The sequence below is a fragment of the Oryctolagus cuniculus genome, chromosome 11 (genome assembly GCF_964237555.1).
Source record: "Oryctolagus cuniculus chromosome 11, mOryCun1.1, whole genome shotgun sequence".
NCBI classification, from domain to species: domain Eukaryota; kingdom Metazoa; phylum Chordata; class Mammalia; order Lagomorpha; family Leporidae; genus Oryctolagus; species Oryctolagus cuniculus.
Window position 1 is genome coordinate 53,181,712 of NC_091442.1, and position 17,251 is coordinate 53,198,962.

At 49.4% G+C, this 17,251-nt stretch overlaps 1 protein-coding gene across 1 annotated transcript; it reads right to left on the reverse strand.

Moving 5' to 3' along the window:
* Nucleotides 1-7,410: 7,410 nt before the first annotated feature.
* Nucleotides 7,411-12,843, reverse strand: BCDIN3D (BCDIN3 domain containing RNA methyltransferase). Its single transcript, XM_008256429.4, has 2 exons — nucleotides 12,543-12,843; nucleotides 7,411-8,932 (listed from the first exon to the last, which is right to left on the reverse strand). The coding sequence occupies exons 1-2, from the start codon at nucleotides 12,777-12,779 to the stop codon at nucleotides 8,366-8,368; spliced, it is 804 nt and encodes a 267-aa protein (XP_008254651.2). The 5' UTR covers nucleotides 12,780-12,843; the 3' UTR covers nucleotides 7,411-8,365.
* Nucleotides 12,844-17,251: the final 4,408 nt, after the last annotated feature.

Here is a 17,251-nt window from a genome sequence, read left to right on the forward strand (position 1 = left end):
CAAATCCTTGAAACTCCCCCCTACCTTTAAATTCCCTTTCCATCATCTACATTTTACTGAGTGTTACCCAGGACACTGCATACAGTGTGGAGCTCACCTGGGGTAGGCTGAGCAGTGACTGGAAGGGTCAGCAGTGGGAAGATCGTATTGCACATGATTGCACGGACTTTGGATGGTTTTAAGCAGGAGGGTGGCATACTCGTATTTTCATTTTACAAAGACTGCTGTGGTTGCAGTATGGAGAAAAGAAAGAGCAGGATTGACGTCAGTTTTTGCAGCAACTAAGGGCAAAAAGGAGAAACTATGTGGTCTGGTAAATGGAGAAGGGATGACTTCATGATATAAATAAGAGTAGAAGGGCTGGCGCTGTGGTGTAGCAGATAAAGCTGCCACCTGCAGTGCCAGCATCCCATATGGGCGCCAGTTCAAGTCCCAGCAGCTCCACTTCCTATCCAGGTCTCTGCTATGGCCTGGGAAAGCAGTGGAAGTTGGCCCAAATCCTTGGGCCTCTTTGCCCACGTTGGAGACATAGAAGAAGTTCCTGGTTCCTGACTTCGGATCAGCCCAGCTCTGGCCATTGCAGCCATCTGGGTTGTGAACCAGCAAATGGAAGACCTCTTTGTTTCTCTTTCTCTCTCTGCCTCTCTGTAACTCTGCCTTTCAAATAAATCTTAAAAAAATAAAAAGTATAGACAACAGATCTTGGGATAAGAAGTGGAGGAAAGCAGAGGCCTGAGACAGTAGGACCACTCACTGAAATAGAAAACCACTGGAGGAAGTGGAGGTCTGGGCGCTGACGCGCTCCCTTCTTAACATGTTCACACTGAGATGCCCAGAGGGCGTCCGGGCAGAAAGAGGTCAGAGCTCCCCAACTGTTGTGCCCAGGGCGGTCACAGCTGTGCCCACTGCTTATCAGCCCTTTCAGTTCTCAGGGCAGTGCGTGCTCCCTAGGAAACACGGCAGCCTTGGTTCTGCTGGACTGCCTCCTGCGGTACAGCACATGCCATCGTTTTCTGTGCACAGGGAGTGGAAACGCATGGTGTAGGTGAAGGCTGGGTTAGAGAGAAGCGTTGGGTGAGTTGTCAGAGCACTGGTGCTCACAGAAGCCGGGCAGTGGTTATCATCATTCATGGAGACAAGGAAAAGGACTGGAACAGTCCAAGGAACACCAACTCTGGAGAAAGAAAACGAAACGCTGTCACCAGAGACCGGGAAAGACCAAGTAGACCAAAACGACTAGCTAGTTCCCAGTGCTGCTGAGGTCAAGCTGGACCAGCACAAGGATGTCCCTGCTGACTGTGGCCACACATCATGGGAGGCTGTGGCAAAACCTGATTCTGAAGGATTGTGAGAAAGAGGTACAAAGCAGATTGGAGAATTCCATCCGGGTCTCCCATGGGGGTGGGACTACGTGAACGATCACCAGCCTCCCAGGGTGTGTCTTAGCAGGAAGCTGGAATCCCAAGTGAAGCTGAGACTTGAACCCAGCCACTCTGATACAGGATGCAGGCATTCCAAGCGGCAACTGAACCGCTGTGCCAAATTCCTGATCCCATTCTAACTTTTTGATTTATCCTTTGATATTGCCAGATATGCTTATACTCTCAATTCTTTGTTTTTTTTTTTTTAAACAGTTTTATTACCATCTATGTATACATTTATTTTTATTTTTTAAAATTAATTTACTTTATTTGAAATGTGTTGGGGGGAGAGAGGGATAGAACAGAGCTCTCCCATTCACTGGTCCACTCCCCAAATGCCTGCCCAGAACACCATCCGGGTCTCCTACATGAGTGGCAGGAGCCCAAGTACTTGGGCCAACTTCTGCCATCTTCCCGGGCCATTAGCAGGAATATTGGATCACAAGTGGAGATGCTGGGGCCCAAACTGACACTCTGATAAAGGATGCCAACATTGCAAATGGCAGCTTAACCCCACACCAGCACTGACACAAGCATCTTAGCTGCTAGGCTAACTGCCCATCACTACAGTATACATTGAGATGTGTAGTGTGCAAATGACCTTTCAGAACAGCCATACTAATTTACATTCCCACTAACAAGATACAAGAATATCTATTTTCCTGTATTCTCGCCACCAATTTAAAAACAATTCATTAATTTGCAAAGCAGAGAGAGACAGAGAGAACTTCCATTTGCTGGTTCACTCTCCAAATGCGTGCAGAGCTGGGGCTAGGCCAGGCTGAAGGTAGGAGTGTAGCGCTCAATCCAGGTCTTCCATGTGGATGGCAGGGACCCAAGCATTTGCACTATCACCTGCTGCTTCCCAGAGTGGGCATTAGCAGACAGCTGGGATCAGAAGTAGAGCCAGGGGCCGGCGCCGTGGCGCAGTAGGTTAATCCTCCACCTGCGGTGCCAGCATCCCATATGGACGCCGGTTCGAGTCCTGGCTGCTCCTCTTCTAATCCAGTGCTCTGCTGTGGCCTGGGAAAGCAGTAGAAGATGGTTCAAGCCCTTGGGGCCCTGCACCTGCCTGGGAGACAAGGAAGAAGCACCTGGCTCCTGGCTTTGGATCAGCACAGCTCCGGCCATTGTGGCCATCTGGGGAGTGAACCAATGGATGGAAGACCTTTCTCTCTGTCTCTCCCTTTCACTGTCTATAACGCTACCTCTCAAATAAATAAATATCTTAAAAAAAAAAGTAGAAGCAGAACTCAAAGCTAGGCACTACAATATGGGATGCAGCCCTTCCCCCATCATTACTGTTGAAGAAATCTATGAATATTGAACTAAGTGATGAAATGCTTTCATTGTTTTTATATGTGCGTAGTTAAGAAATAAGAAGAAACAACCTTTTAGGTGCTTATATGCCACTGGTTCCTGTGAATGTCTTCTTTTCTGATACTTTTATGAGTTTGTCTTTACGATGATGAAATTAGCCATTTTGTCACACGATTCACACACACTTTTCCTAGATGGCAGTCTGTCATGCAATTTCATTGGCTTTTGGTTATTTTTCCTTTTTTGCCTTGTGCAGTCTAAGTCATTGATTTTTTTGTTTGTTTATTGCTTTGGGCTTTTTTTTGCTTCTTTGGAAACTAGTCCATTTTAAAAAATTACTTTTATTCTTTGGTCTGCTTATAGCTTCCTCTTTGCTGACAAATATCCTACTTAGAATCCACATAAGTGACAAAGTTCATCACTACTCCTGCCCAGCATGAGGTCCTTGTTTTGGGCCAGCCACTGCTGACTGTTCTCAGTGTGCAAAGCGTCCACGCCTGCGTGCCTTGCCAACAGGTGCCCGGGCTCACGGGGATGCTCCGTTCTTTCTCCACTGCTCCCAAAGCAACATTTCTTTTAGAGACAGCTTAAGGCCCACATCCCCCAGAAACTCTTCCATGTCCACACAGACTGTTTTTTTTTTTTTTTTTTTTTTTTTTTTTTTTTTTTTTTTTGACAGGCAGAGTGTACAGTGAGAGAGAGAGACAGAGAGAAAGGTCTTCCTTTTTTTCCGTTGGTTCACCCTCCAATGGCCGCCATGGCCAGCATACCGCGCTGATCTGATGGCAGGAGCCAGATACTTATCCTGGTTTCCCATGGGGTGCAGGGCCCAAGGACTTGGGCCATCCTCCACTGCACTCCAGGGCCACAGCAGAGGACTGGCCTGGAAGAGGGGCAACCGGGACAGAATCCAGCGCCCTGACTGGGACTAGAACCCAGTGTGCCGGCGCTGCAAGGTGGAGGATTAGCCTAGTGAGCCGCAGCGCCGGCCCAGACTGTTCTTTTTTAAAAGATTTATTTTTGAGGGGCAGAGTTACAGAGAGGGGGTGGTGAGAGATTGTCCATCCATTGGTTCACTCTCAAATGGCTGCAACAGCCGGGGCTGGGCTAGACTGGAAGCCAGGAGCCAGGAACTCCATCTGGGTCTCCCACATGGGTGGCAGGGGCCCCAAGCACTTGCGTCATCTTCCACTGCTTTCACAGGTTCATTAACAGGGAGCTGAACTAAAAGTGGAACAGGTGCTCACATGGGATGCCAGCATCACAGCTGGTGGCCTAACCTCCTGTGCCACACACTGGCCAGGCTTTTTTTTTCTTTCTTTTTTTTTTTTTTTTTTTTTTTTTTTACAGGCAGAGTGGACAGTGAGAGAAACAGAGAGAAAGGTCTTCCTTTGCCGTTGGTTCACCCTCCAATGGCTGCCACGGCTGGCGCGCTGCGGCCGGCGCATGGCGCTCATCCGAAGGCAGGAGCCAGGTGCTTATCCTGGTCTCCCATGTGGGTGCAAGGCCCAAGCACTTGGGCCATCCTCCACTGCACTCCCGGGCTGTGGGGAGCAACCCGGACTAGACTGAGTTACTGGAATTAAGACTTATTCTATGCATCTGCTCTCCCACAATATGGCGCTGGGAGAGAAGAAAACAGCTTCTACACAGGTGCCTCCAGTTCAGCCAATAAACTGTAGGACTTGCTCCTGATTGGAGGAGAGCAGCGTACTCGGCGTGTGGGCAGCCGAGTTGGGACTGGTGGAGGAGGACTATAAAGGAGGAGAGAGACGGCATGCACGGGGGAACATCTAAGGGGAACACCTAAGGGGAACACCTGTGCAGCCCCCGAGAGAGCCGGCCGGCGGTGTGCCGCTCCCCTGCGGAAGTGGGGAATGTGGCCAGGGGGAACCGCCCTTCCACGGAGGTGGAAGGGACAGTAGCCAACCCGGGAAGAACCAGCAGCAAACCCGGGGAGGGCCGAGCAGACGAAAGAACAGCACAGGGTCCTGTGTCGTTCCTCCACGAAGAGGGGGAGCGACATAATGGTGCCGTGACTCGGATATGAAGCCTAGGCAGGGTTTTGTGTCGTTCCTCCATGAAGAGGGGGAGCGACATAATGGTGCCGTGACTCGGATATGAAGCCTAGGCAGGGCTTAGTGTCGTTCCTCCACGAAGAGGGGGAGCGACACCGGGCCACAGCAGAGAGCTGGCCTGGAAGAGGGGCAACCGGGACAGAATCCGGCGCCCCGACCAGGACTAGAACCCGGTGTGCCGGGCGCCTCTAGGCGGAGGATTAGCCTATTGAGCCATGGTGCTGGCCAAGGCTTTTTTGAAAGCTCTTTTCCTCCTTAACATCTGAGTATTTGCTGAATGAGTCAAACACAACCTTCAGAAGTTTGGATTGTTTAATCTACCCTTCCCTTAACTCCCAAAGCTGCTAAAAGTATGCGGGGTATATGGAAGGCATTTGATAAAATGCTTCTTATTTATTTGAAACACAGAGACATGATTGATTTTCCATCTTCTGGTCCACTCCCCCAATGCCTGAAACAGCCATGGTTGGCCCGGGCCAAAGCCAGCAGCTAGGGATTCCAGCTGGGTCTCCCACCTGGGTGGCAAAGGCCTAGCCACTTCAGCCATCCTCTACTGCCTTGCAGGAACGTTAGCAGGACACTGGATTAAAGCAGAGGTGGGACTTTATTCCGGGCACACGGATATGGGATGCAGGCTTTCCAAGTGGCAGCTTAATCCACTGTACCATAACACCTACCCCTGAAAAAATACTTCCTGATTCACCATCAAAATACATGCACGAGCCATGTGAGCATCTAGTGTGGCTGCTCCAAGTTGAGATGAGCTCTAGGTGGAAAACGCAGACCTGGTAAGACTTAGCCTAAGAGAATAATTTTTATGCCTCATTTTTATATTGGCCATACATTGAAATGATAATATTTTGGATATACGTGGATTATATATATTTTTTTAAATGCTGATGTATTTCCAGGACTATAATGTTTGGTTTGGCTCCTAAACAAGGCTGGTTTCAGGGTAAGACGATCTTTACTTGGAGCCAGAGATATTCTGTCTCCAAAGGCTTTTGTGGGCCAGTGTGTGATGGTTACACATCTTCAGAATTAACTGTCGCAGACTTGGAAAGCAACGGCTCTTCCCAGCAGCTCAGGTAACTGCTCAGCCAATAGAATGCCACCACGGAACAGGTCAGGTTCCATACTGAAGCATCTCGTAAAGCTGTTGGTGGCTAAAGGTTTCTCGGTTAATCGCACAGATGGAGCCCCTGAGTGTCTTTTGGTCACTGGGGGCCGTTTTCTGCCAGGTATGCAGTTTGACCTGAGCTCCTGTGTTTCCTGTTACGGCTGGAACAGACCACCACAAACCCAGGGGTGTCTCAAAGAGCACAGATTTGTTCTCTGACAGTTCTCAAGGTCAACCGTGTCAAGGCCAGGTGCTGTGTGCCTTCTGCGAGGTCCCAGGGGAGAATGCATTTCCTGTAACTTCCAGAAGCCTCCTGAACCCCTTGGCAAGCTGCCCTTCCTCACATCACTCAGCCTCTTGCTTCTGTCTCCCATCTACTTCCGTGGCCAAATCCCCCTCTGTTGTCCTCTTCCAAGGTCACGTGTGATTGCAGTGAGGGTCCATCCAGGTTCATCTAACCATCCTCAATTCTTAATCACTTCAGCAGAGTCCAGTGTTGCTATCCAGGGTAACACTGACAGGTTCTCGAGATTGGAATTGTGGATGCCTTGGGGCACTGGGATCCAGCCCAGTGCTTTGTGCGCTGCCTTGGTGGCGGGTGACATTAGAATACACCCAGCAGGGTCACCAGGTCTCAACATGTTCCTCCACTGAGATCCCCAGAGAGCCTACCTTTACTCTGTGACCTCTACGGTCACTCGTATGGCCTTAGGTTTGTTGAACACTCCACACTCTGCAAAACACCTTCACGTCTGTTAGCTCACTTAGGCACGGGAACAGGAGGATGTTACTCCGTCAGCCACACAGATGAAAACACTGGGTGCAAGGCAGAGAATGGACTGGACCCCTGGGACATGCCAAGGACATGATTGAAACCAATGGGGCTTACTTGTCATTGGTAGAAATCATTGGACTTTCTACTTCCATATGAGGAATATAAGTTAGAGTCAAATGAGGGTTCCAGCCTGAACCAGGAGTGGATGCCATCAACTGAGATTGCAATTGGGTTTGGAATGAGGGTAATGAGTTTGCTCTGGAGCTCTGCTGAAGCTGAGATGTCTAAAAAATTCTTGAGTGGCTAGGATTATAAAACAGGAAAAATATTAGTCTGAAATCATGAAGATAGGAATCCAAATTCATTTGGAGGGTCATTAGCATATAGCTAGTGGTGACAGGCACGGGAGTGGAAGAACTCACCCAAGCAAGAGTATGGAGAGGTGCTGGGATGGAACCATCAGCCCTCAGTGTCTCCACTTCTGCCTATGCACCTGTGGTGCCTGGTGAATGCAGATTTTTCATTGTGAATGTACTTAATGCCACGGAATTACATACTGAAAAAATGATTAAAAATGGTCAACTTTATGTTTTCGACATTTTACCCCAGTAAAACAATATAAGCAAACAGATTCCAGAGCCCTACTCTGACCCGAAGCACTGTCTTTGGGTTCACAATTTAAATCTTTGGAATATCTTTTTACTTTTATTTATTTTTTAAAGATTTATTTATGTATCTGAAAGGTAGAGTTACAGAGAGGCAGAGGCAGAGAGAAAGGTCTTCTATCCACTGGTTCACTCCTCAGATGGCTGCAACGGCCAGAGCTGTGCCATTCCAAAGCCAGGAGCCTGCTCTGGGTCTCCCACATGGGTGCAGGGGCCCAAGGATTTGGACCATCTTCCACTGCTTTCCTAGGCCATAGCAGAGAGCTGGATGGGAAGTGGAGCAGCCAGGACTCGAACCGGCGCCCATGTGGGATGATGATGCTGCACAGTGGGGCTTTAACCTGCTGAGCTACAGAGCTGGCCCCTGGAATATCTTTTTAAATGCCAGTCAATGCACCTTGTCTACTGCCTGTAACTGCTGTGGCAAGCCTGGGTACGGGAGGGGCCTGACGACCTGCGCTAGAAAGATCAGACCCTTTTCCTACTAAACCCTGACTTCAGCCAGGCCACTGACTCTTTGTTTTAGGCTGCATTGTGAAGTTCTGCCCAAAGGTGGGCTTAGCAAATCCAGAAGCAGCCTGAAGAAACCAGAACAGATCTAAGGAACCCAAGGAACGGATACGTTCTAAGGCTAGCCCTGCTCTGATCTTTATAAATAAGGAACCCCCAAAGCAGCGTCTTCCATATTCTACAACCATGACCGCTTTCTTCGCTATCACAATCTAGATTTCCCAGCTCAGTGTCCCATGGATTCATCCTCCTCCATAGCAACAGGAACAGACAGATTCCTCTGATCAAAAACGCCTTGGAACTGCCGCCAAATCTTCTGCCAGGCTGCCCAACGGCTAAGGAGAGCAGCCACAATTCCCCGGATAAAAACTCTCGTCTCTATCTTGGGTCTTCCTGCCCTCCCATCTTAGTGCTTCCAGAATCTCAATCTGTTCCTTTTTTCCCCCTTCTCCCAGTCATCCCAGGGTCGGATGAGTCTATGGTTTTGCCCGGAAGAGCAGGAGGCTGCGGTCCCAACTGGTGTTGCCAAAGCAGCATACCAACTCCATGCCATGCTCCTGGGTCAGGATCTGCCCAATCTGCTCAGCCATATCTCCTCGGATGGCAAGGGACTGGAAGTGGTCAAAGTCATGGAGTCCCAGCTTTCGTAGACGCCGCGCGGCGGCCCGATAACACTTCCAGGGCTGCGGCTCCACAAGGAGGTAGCGGCACAGGGAGGCGAGATGGGCCAGGAACTCCCTCAGGCCACGGTCCCCGTGATTCAGGTGAATCCACATGGTTACGGACATGCAGAAGCCGATGTCAAAAACCGAACGTCCAAACTGGCTTAAGAAAGAACTCAAAAGAGCCTTGCGGGTCCTCTGATTCATGAAGTCCAGGGTGACAAAGGTCAAGGCATCCGGGAAAGGACACTCCTTTTCAGCTCGCGCCACCAGCACCGGGTCTATGTCACAGCAGAGGAGACGGAGATCTCCTAAGGCATCTGAGCAGGTCTCCCCGTCACGCAAGGAAAGGAAGTGTTTGTACAGAGCCACACTCAGATCCTAGAGGAACCCAAAAGAGCTTTGTCATTGCAGTTTTCCACCAGCGACTGAAGAGAAATCTCCATCTCTCCTTTTCCCACGGAGGCTGCCATTTAACCTGGCTCTAGGCATATCAGCCTCCCAAACCATGACCTAAGGAGGGCGGGTCAATTTTCCAGCGCGGGCTCTTAGCGCCCTCCAGGGCCCACAGGCTGTAATGCATCCTGGATTTTTCCTGACTGGAAGATTGCATTGTGCGTGTCTGGTTCAAAGTTACAGCCCAGAAGATGTAGCCAATGAGCCTTAAGCAAGCAGTATCTTCCAGGTTAGGTGACACCATGGCCAACTCGCTATCTTTTTCTGGAGGAGGATAGGGGTCCAGAGACATAAAGTGTCTGTGACCTGGAAGGTGAGGGACACAGCAGGCACTATCTTTCCAAAAACCCATTTCTAAGTCCTTATTCAGACTTTACTCTCCAGCCACAGCCTTTCACTTCACCCTCTTCTCCTGAGACTCCTTCTGCTTCTAAAGTCAAGCCACCATCTCCTTTGGCTGATTTGGATTCCCACAACCATTCAATCTCAAATTTGTTACTCTATAGTTTTGTCAAGCAATTTGCCCAATTTCTTCCTCATCTGCTACTGTGTCAGGAAGATACTATGTCTGCTGTGCAGGTGAAGAGAAGGCACAGTGGAAACCACCCAGACGTCCAGAAACAGCAGCATGAAGGAATAAATGTGATACGGCCATTGAGATAGTGTTAGATAGCAGTGAACAATGAAGGAATTCAGTCCAGTGCGAGAACATAGATGACTCACACAAATACATGACGCTGAGTAAAAAGGTAGTCACAAAGAATAATGGATGGCAAGCTTCTACTTCAATGAAGTTTTAAAAATGAAAAATGACACTTTATAGATTTAAAAAATAGTAAGCTATGAAGAAAAGGCAGGAAATATACAAGTCAGGCTACTTATTACCTCTGGGTGGAGAGGGGTACTCTATGAACAGGAAAAAGCATATTGGGGGGCTTTCAGGGTGGGGACAATGTTTTATTCTTGACCTGCACAGTGCTCATAAAGGTGCTTGTAACTCCTAAAATGTAGATTTGTTTAATGCTCTTTTTTATATGTGTGGTGTTGTTCACAGAAAAACTCTATTTTAAAAATTATGGTAAAATTGGTTCCATAAAACTCTGAGACATTTGGCTCAGTGGTTAAGGTATCGTTGGGGTGTTTACAATTCATACTGGAGTGTCATAGTCTGAGTCTTGGCTCTGCTTCTGATTCCGGCTCCCTGCTAATGTGCAACCTAGGAAGTAGATGGTGATGGCTCAAGTACTTGGGTGCCTGCCACCCGCGCGGGAGACCTGGACTGAGTTCCCAGCCACTGGCGTAGGCCTAGCCCAGCTCTGGTTGTTACAGGCATTTGGGGAATGAACAAGTGGGAAGATCTATGTCTTTATCTTTCAAAATAAAGTGGAAATTGAAAAAAAATGAAGATTTCTTTCTTTATTTGAAAGTCAGAATTACACACAGAGAGAAACACAGAAAGATCTTCCATACACTGGTTTACAATGGCCAGATGACTGCAATGACCAAGCCAAAGCCAGGAGCCAGGAGCTTCATCCACGTGGGTGGCTGGGGCCCAAACACTTGGGCCATCTTGTGCTGCTTTTCCCCAGGCAGTTCGCAGGGAGCTGGACTGGAAGTGGAGCAGCTGGGACATGAACTGACACCCACATGGGATGCTGGGGTCACAGGTGGCAGCTTTCGCCACTACGAGACAATGCCACCCCCACCCCCACCCCACGACCATGCTGCAGCTCAAGGATAGCACCTGTGCTGTGCTGTCGCTGCTTCTCTCCGCGTCTCTGTTTACTTCTTGGCCACCTTCCTCCCCTCTGGTCCTGGGTGTTGGCCCAGCTCTGACGGGTCACTTCACATCAATCCCTCCTCCCCTTTCCATCCTCAATTCCCCGAGATCCTGACTCAGCAGATCTAGTGTGGGGGCCTCGGAGTTTTTACAATTTGAAAAAAGCACCAACAAATTATAGCATGGCGGGGCCGGTGCTGTGGCATAGTGGGTAAAGCCACTGCCCACAGTGCTGGGCACTGGTTCAAGTCCTGACTGCTCCTCTTCCGATCCAGCTCTCTAATGTGGCCTGGGATAGCAGAAGATGGCCAAGTCCTTGGGTCCCTGTACCCAAGTGGGAGACCCGGAAGAAGCTCCTGGCTCCTGGCTTCAGATCAGCCCAGCTCTGGCTGTTGTGGTCATATGGAGAGTGAACCAGTAGATGGAAGACCTCTCTCTCTCTCTGCCTCTGTAACTCGCCTTTCAAATAAATAAATAAATCTTTAAAAAAAATTATAGCATGGCTATACAACAAAATATTATGAAGCTGTTAAAGAATGCTGTGATATGCAAATGATTAAATAAAAAAAACAAATGAAAAATTGTGTGCTAGACTGTTAAAACTAAAAGAGAGGGGATATTTACACATGCAGGGCGCATACCCAGAAATCAGTGGGCCACTGTGTGGGGAAAAAGGAAGATTTAGGGCTGCAAGTAGAGCCTTTACTTTCTACTATGTAACACTTCTGTATTTTGAATTTGTTTATTTTATCCAGGGCAAACTTTTTTTTTTTTGTAATAGAAAATTGAGAGCTCTGTAAATACATGGCCGGGTCTGGGAGGCACTGCCTTAGTCAACTGGATTACTCACACGTTTTATCTCTCTGCTGGTATCCTAACGCCTTGCTAAGAAAACCCAAGCCTCCAGTTTATCTTCTGGAACCTTCTGCCTCAGGCTCCCTCTACCATCACAGTAGAGACATGTTTGCAGGGAACCCGCCACCCCCCCCCCCCCCCCCCCCCCCCCGCACCCACCTATCAGCTCATCCCAGACTACAGCCACGTGTCTCTCAAGGTCTAAACCTTTCACTGAAGACTCTCCTGCCAAAGGCCATCAACGCACCTCCCCTCCAGCTCCTGGGCTGCAAAGACGGAGCTTAGGACGGCGCCTGCTCACAGGGCCAGGCTGCTCGCTAGGGGATCCGCTGTGGTCACAAACAGGTGTGAAGAGACATTTCCTTATTTTGCATGTGGTTTGACTACAACCATTACAGGGCTAAGGACACCTTGCGGTAAGGGTGACAATGCCTCCCTGCGGTATTTTCCTTTTGGATCCTCTCCACCGTCCGTCCACTCATTGTTTTTTTTTTTTTTTTTTTTTTTTTTTTAAATAAATATGCACTTGGCTCAGGGCTCCATCCTGCACACACACACACACACACGTGTCTTCACGGCCAGCCCAATTCTGTCACCCCTGGTTCATCCCACCCGCCACGCAGTCCCCAAACGTGGGTCTCCGAAGTCCTTTCCACCTGGGGTCTGGCCCCGAGGGACGGCGAAGCAGGAATACCGAATGTGGTCGAGGATCCCCCCCCGCCCCAGCCCCATCAGGAGTCCTAAGCGAGATGGTGGCCGGAGCCTGGAGGACAACAGGTGACCACAGCCAGGCTTTGAGAAAGCTTCGGGGTGTGACGTCACGCCCAGGAGGGCCCACAGTGGACACGGAGGCAGTCAGCCACCAGGCTCCCGGAGCTCCGATCCCGCCCCCTCACTCACCCCGGAGTTACACCCCACGTCGAGCCCCAGAATCGCCCTCTTCTCGGGACCCTCGGGAGGAAAGAGCCGTCGAAGCAGCTCCGGGGGCAGGAGGCGGAGCCGTTGCTCCGGAGGGTGGAAGCGGGAATAATGAGGGAAGTTGCCGAACGGGGCGGCCCCGGGTTCCAGAACGCGCTCTTCCACCGTGCCCGCGGCCTCCTGAACGCCCCCTCCGGCCAGCTCCGCGGGTGCCGCCATCAGTCCCGGGAGGCGGAACCGGAAGCCAGGCCCCCGCGGGCGGCGAGGGCCGTCGCGGCACCAGTGCGCGTGCGCGCGGGGGGCGAGGTCGGCCGGGTGGGCGCGGCCTGTGTGCGCCTGCGCTCTGCTGACGTGCGGGCTTGGCTCACCGAACCCTAGCCGCATCCCCAGCGGGTCGATTTTTAGCGATGTCATCCACTTTTTTTTTTTTTTTTCAAAGATTTATTTAAGGGGAAGGGGCAATCCATCTTCCGTTCACTGGTTCACTCCACAAATGGCCGCAAAAACGGCCGAAGTTGGATCGGATATGGAGCAGCCAGGACTTGCACCGGCGTCCATACGGGATGACCGGCACTGATTTACTCCCACAGCGCCGTCCCCTAGCATCCACTCTTTACCGGCAGGAAACAGACGCTCAGAAGTTAAGATCTTGGTCAAACTGACGTAATTTGAAACATGAGCTTTTTTTTTTTTTTTTTTCGTTTTTAAAATAAACTTGAGGTTCTTGATCCCTGAACTAGGGATTTGTTGGGATCTTGGAAACCAGTTTTAGGCCATCTTCGTTTCTTCATAATCGTACAAAGCAAGACCCACGGAAGAGAAATTACTTATCCCCTGAGCGGGGGTGGGGTGGGCGGTGCCGCCTGGTGGATCTGTGGCATAGGAACTTGCTCCTGGTTCTGGAGGGTGGCCAGGAGCCACAGGTTACTTGAGGTGCCAGAAGATTCCATAGCCCTGCCTGTCAGGAGAGGCGAGGTGGGCAGGGCAGCTGAGCGCTGTGCTCCTGCAGATGCAGGATCGGGAGGTGAGATTCCACTGGTAGAGTGTTTACCACTCACCTTCTAAGGCCCCGACACTAACCCCGGGGGAGGACAGGACTAGGATTACCATTCCTTGTTCAGGGCTGCACAGTGAGCAGTGACAGTGCTGGGATCCAAACCCAGGCAGTTTGGCTGCCCCGGATGCGCTTGCAACACTGTGGATGAGTCTCAGCTTTGGGTCGACACTGCCTAGCACGAAGGGGTTCCAGATATAAGACCCAGGTCTGCTATGGGGGAAACTAAAAAGGGAGGGAGAAAGGGAGAGAGCTGAAACGGACAAGGTAGAAGGCAGCTAGACAAGATGTGAGCTTAGCCAGAGGCTGGGAAAAAATGCTGATTAGGAGGGAAGCTGAGGAGTAGGTCTAGAAGCAGGTTCGAGTCAGAAGCCAGGACGGCCCAGCATATGAACCAGCAGTTGGAAGATCCCTCTCTGTCTCTACCTCTCTCTGTAACTCTGCTTTTCAAATACACAAACAAATCTTTTAAAAAATTAGTGTGCTGTATATTTTTAAAAAATTCACAGGGTATTAATGACTCCAAATCACAGTGGAATGGAGTGAACTCCAGTACTCTACCCTTCCCGAAAAGGGGGAGCAGGGGAAGCCGCACCCCTTCCCTGTTCTGACATATTTTGGTGAGCTGCGCTTACTCCTTTTCGTCACTAGGTGGCGCCAGCGGTCGCACTTCATAACCTGTCATTTTGAAGGCGCGAATCACCTTGCTTTTGTAAGGCCTTTTTGTTTGTTTGTTTAAACACAGGATGTTTTTCCCAGTTGGACACTGGCATGTTTTTGAGTTCTGGACACACCATTCCCAGAAGAACAATGGGGCAGCAGACCCAGGCAGCAAATGGCAGGTTCTTGCTGATTGTGGGTTCTTTGGGGGAGCAAAGGTGTGGCCCTGGCCATGTTCCTGATGACCTAAGATGACCCCATTAAGAGGCGTTTTAATTTGATCCACTCTGGTGACTTTTTCTAACCTGTGCCCATTTTTCAGAGCCTCATCAGCCCGGATGACCTGAAAATATTCAGCTCTGGCCCTATGGCCTGCGTAAGCGGCCGTGGCCACATAGCACACAGCCGGGGACAGCACCTGAGTGTTCACTCTGCAGTTCCATCAGCCAGGCTTTGTGGGACTCAATGATTGCATGGTTCAGGGGTGGGGGACAATGGGAGGGAAAAGACCCCATCAAATGACAAATGCATGTGTATATTTTTATTTATGTTCACCTACTTGAAAGGTAGAGCAACAGAGTGAGAGAGAGAGGGCGAGCTTCCATCCCGATTCACTCCCCAAATATCTGCAGCAGCCGGGTTGCCAGCAGGTGGAAGCCAGGAGCCAGGAACTCTATTTGGGTCTCCCACTTGGGTGGCAGGGGCCCAGGAACTTAAGCCAACATCTGCTACCTCCTGGGATGCATTTGGAGGAAGCTGGATTGGAAGCAGAGTAGCCAGGACTGAAACTAGCACTCCAGTAGGGGACCCGGGCACCCCAAGTGTTAGCTTACCCTGCTGTGCCACAAATATGAAAGTAGGTATGAAATAGATTTTTTAAAGTAGTAAGTTTAAAAAACCCACACAATTTAAAAACTGATATGTATAACAAACAAAGAAATTCTCATGATAGTTTAATTAAATGACAGTCATACTTGAATATTATTTTTTCTCACACTTTTGACTACATACTCTTTTTGCTTCTTCACTTGACCTTAGCCAAAGGCCAAGAAGCGATGTTTGCTTCTTCATCTGCCACTAACTTGATTACTGTTTTCGAGAGGAAATGTAGAAAAATAGCTCAGTCTCAAATTTGCCATTTATTATTTGATAGTTTTAAGTAGTTTCTTCCAGGTTCACAAGTTGTTATGGTCAGTGTTATGTAAATTTTCAGGTTTGTTATCAAATTGGGGAAGAGCCTTATTCAAATTTCATTTATGAGCTGTAAGATTTCAGAGCTTCTCCAACTTTCTTTTTTTTAAAGATTTATTTATTTGTTTGAAAGGCAGTTACAGAGAGGCAGAGGCAGAGAGAGAGGGAGAGAGAGAGGTCTTTCATCTGCTGGTTCACTCCCAAGATGGCCGCAATGGCCAGATCTTCACTGATCCGAAGCCAGGAGCCAGGAGCTTCCTCCAGGTCTCCCAGGCAGGTGCAGGGGCCCAAGGACTTGGGTCATCTTCTACTGCTTTTCCAGGCCATAGCAGAGAGCTGGATCAGAAGTGGAGCAGCCGGGACTGAAACGGGTGCCCATATGGGATGCCAGCACTGCAGGAGGTGGCTTTACCCACTACGCCACAGCACTGGCCCTTCCAATTTTCTTATGCAACGACTGATCTGAGATCTGTTCTTCCAACTGACTGTACTCATTAGTCAATTTGTCTTTGAAAGACTCATTATGAATGGTGAATTATAAGGTTTTTTAAAATTTTTTGCATTTGGTGTCAGTAGTGTGTCAAGTCATCAAAAACTTTAAACATAAGAATTCGGATATTACATTTTGGACAATTCCCATCAAAAAAGAAAAAAATCTGATGCATTTACATATAATTACATTTACATATAATTACAGATACTGTGTTTCGGAGTAGGTTGCTCACAGGACAAAACTTGTTTTGACTGCTGTCAGTATGGGAGAGAATCTGATAATTTTGCATGGCTGGAAGAATTATTTCAGGCTAAGTTTTGCCTTCATATTTATTTTCCTATATACATATATAAGATTTATTTATTTTATTTGAAAGGCAGAGTGACAGAAAGACAACAGATTGTCCATCCACTGGTTCACTCCCTAGATGGCCTCAATAGCCATTACTGGGCCAGGAGCTTTTTCCAAGTCTCCCAATTGGGTGCAGGGGCCCAAGGACTTGGGCCATCTTCTACTGCTTCCCCAGGGAGCATTATCAGGGAGCTGGATCAGAAGTGGAGCAGCCAGGTCTCGAACCAGTGTCCGTATGGGATGCTGGTGTCACAGGTGGTGGCCGTGTGGCACATTTATATCTTATTTGAACACCTGTAAGTGTGTCAGCATGTGCTCCTGAAAGGTCTTCCTGCACCTGGGTGGTGAGTGATCACTTCGTGGTGACCGTAAACCATCTGAGCAGATCCCAGATGGAGTGTATTCCCAGCCGAAAGCCTCCTTAGGTGGAGCCCAAAAATGCTCATGGCCACTGCAGTGCCATCTAGCAGGAGAAATGCAGAGGTGGTCGTCAACCCATCGTGAAAACAGCTCACTTTTTCAAATTTTACCAAAAGCCAGTGGCCTGTGAACACACTGCTAGGGCCTAGGGTGGGTCCTGTCTGGAAGGAAGACAGGCCCTTGAACTTGGAGCTGCCTTAGCTCCACAGTAAATTCCGCCTCTGCCCTTGCCTGGAGCTCCTGACCGAGCACAGTTCAAGTGAAGGCAGTGACAGGAAGTGGAAATACCGACTTTAGAACAACTCATCAGCAGCAAGGGACTCAACCTTGAGGAACACAACCCATCTATACACAGGGAATTCTGTATTACAGTCGAGAAATCCTACAGTTAGTCCTTTTAGAGTCCGTTGTTTGAAAGGCAGAGTTGCGGGGTGGGTGGGTCGAGGGGAGATCTTTCGTCCTCTGGTTTACTAAACAGCCACAGTGGTTGGCGCTGGGCCAGACCAGAGCCAGGAGCCTGGA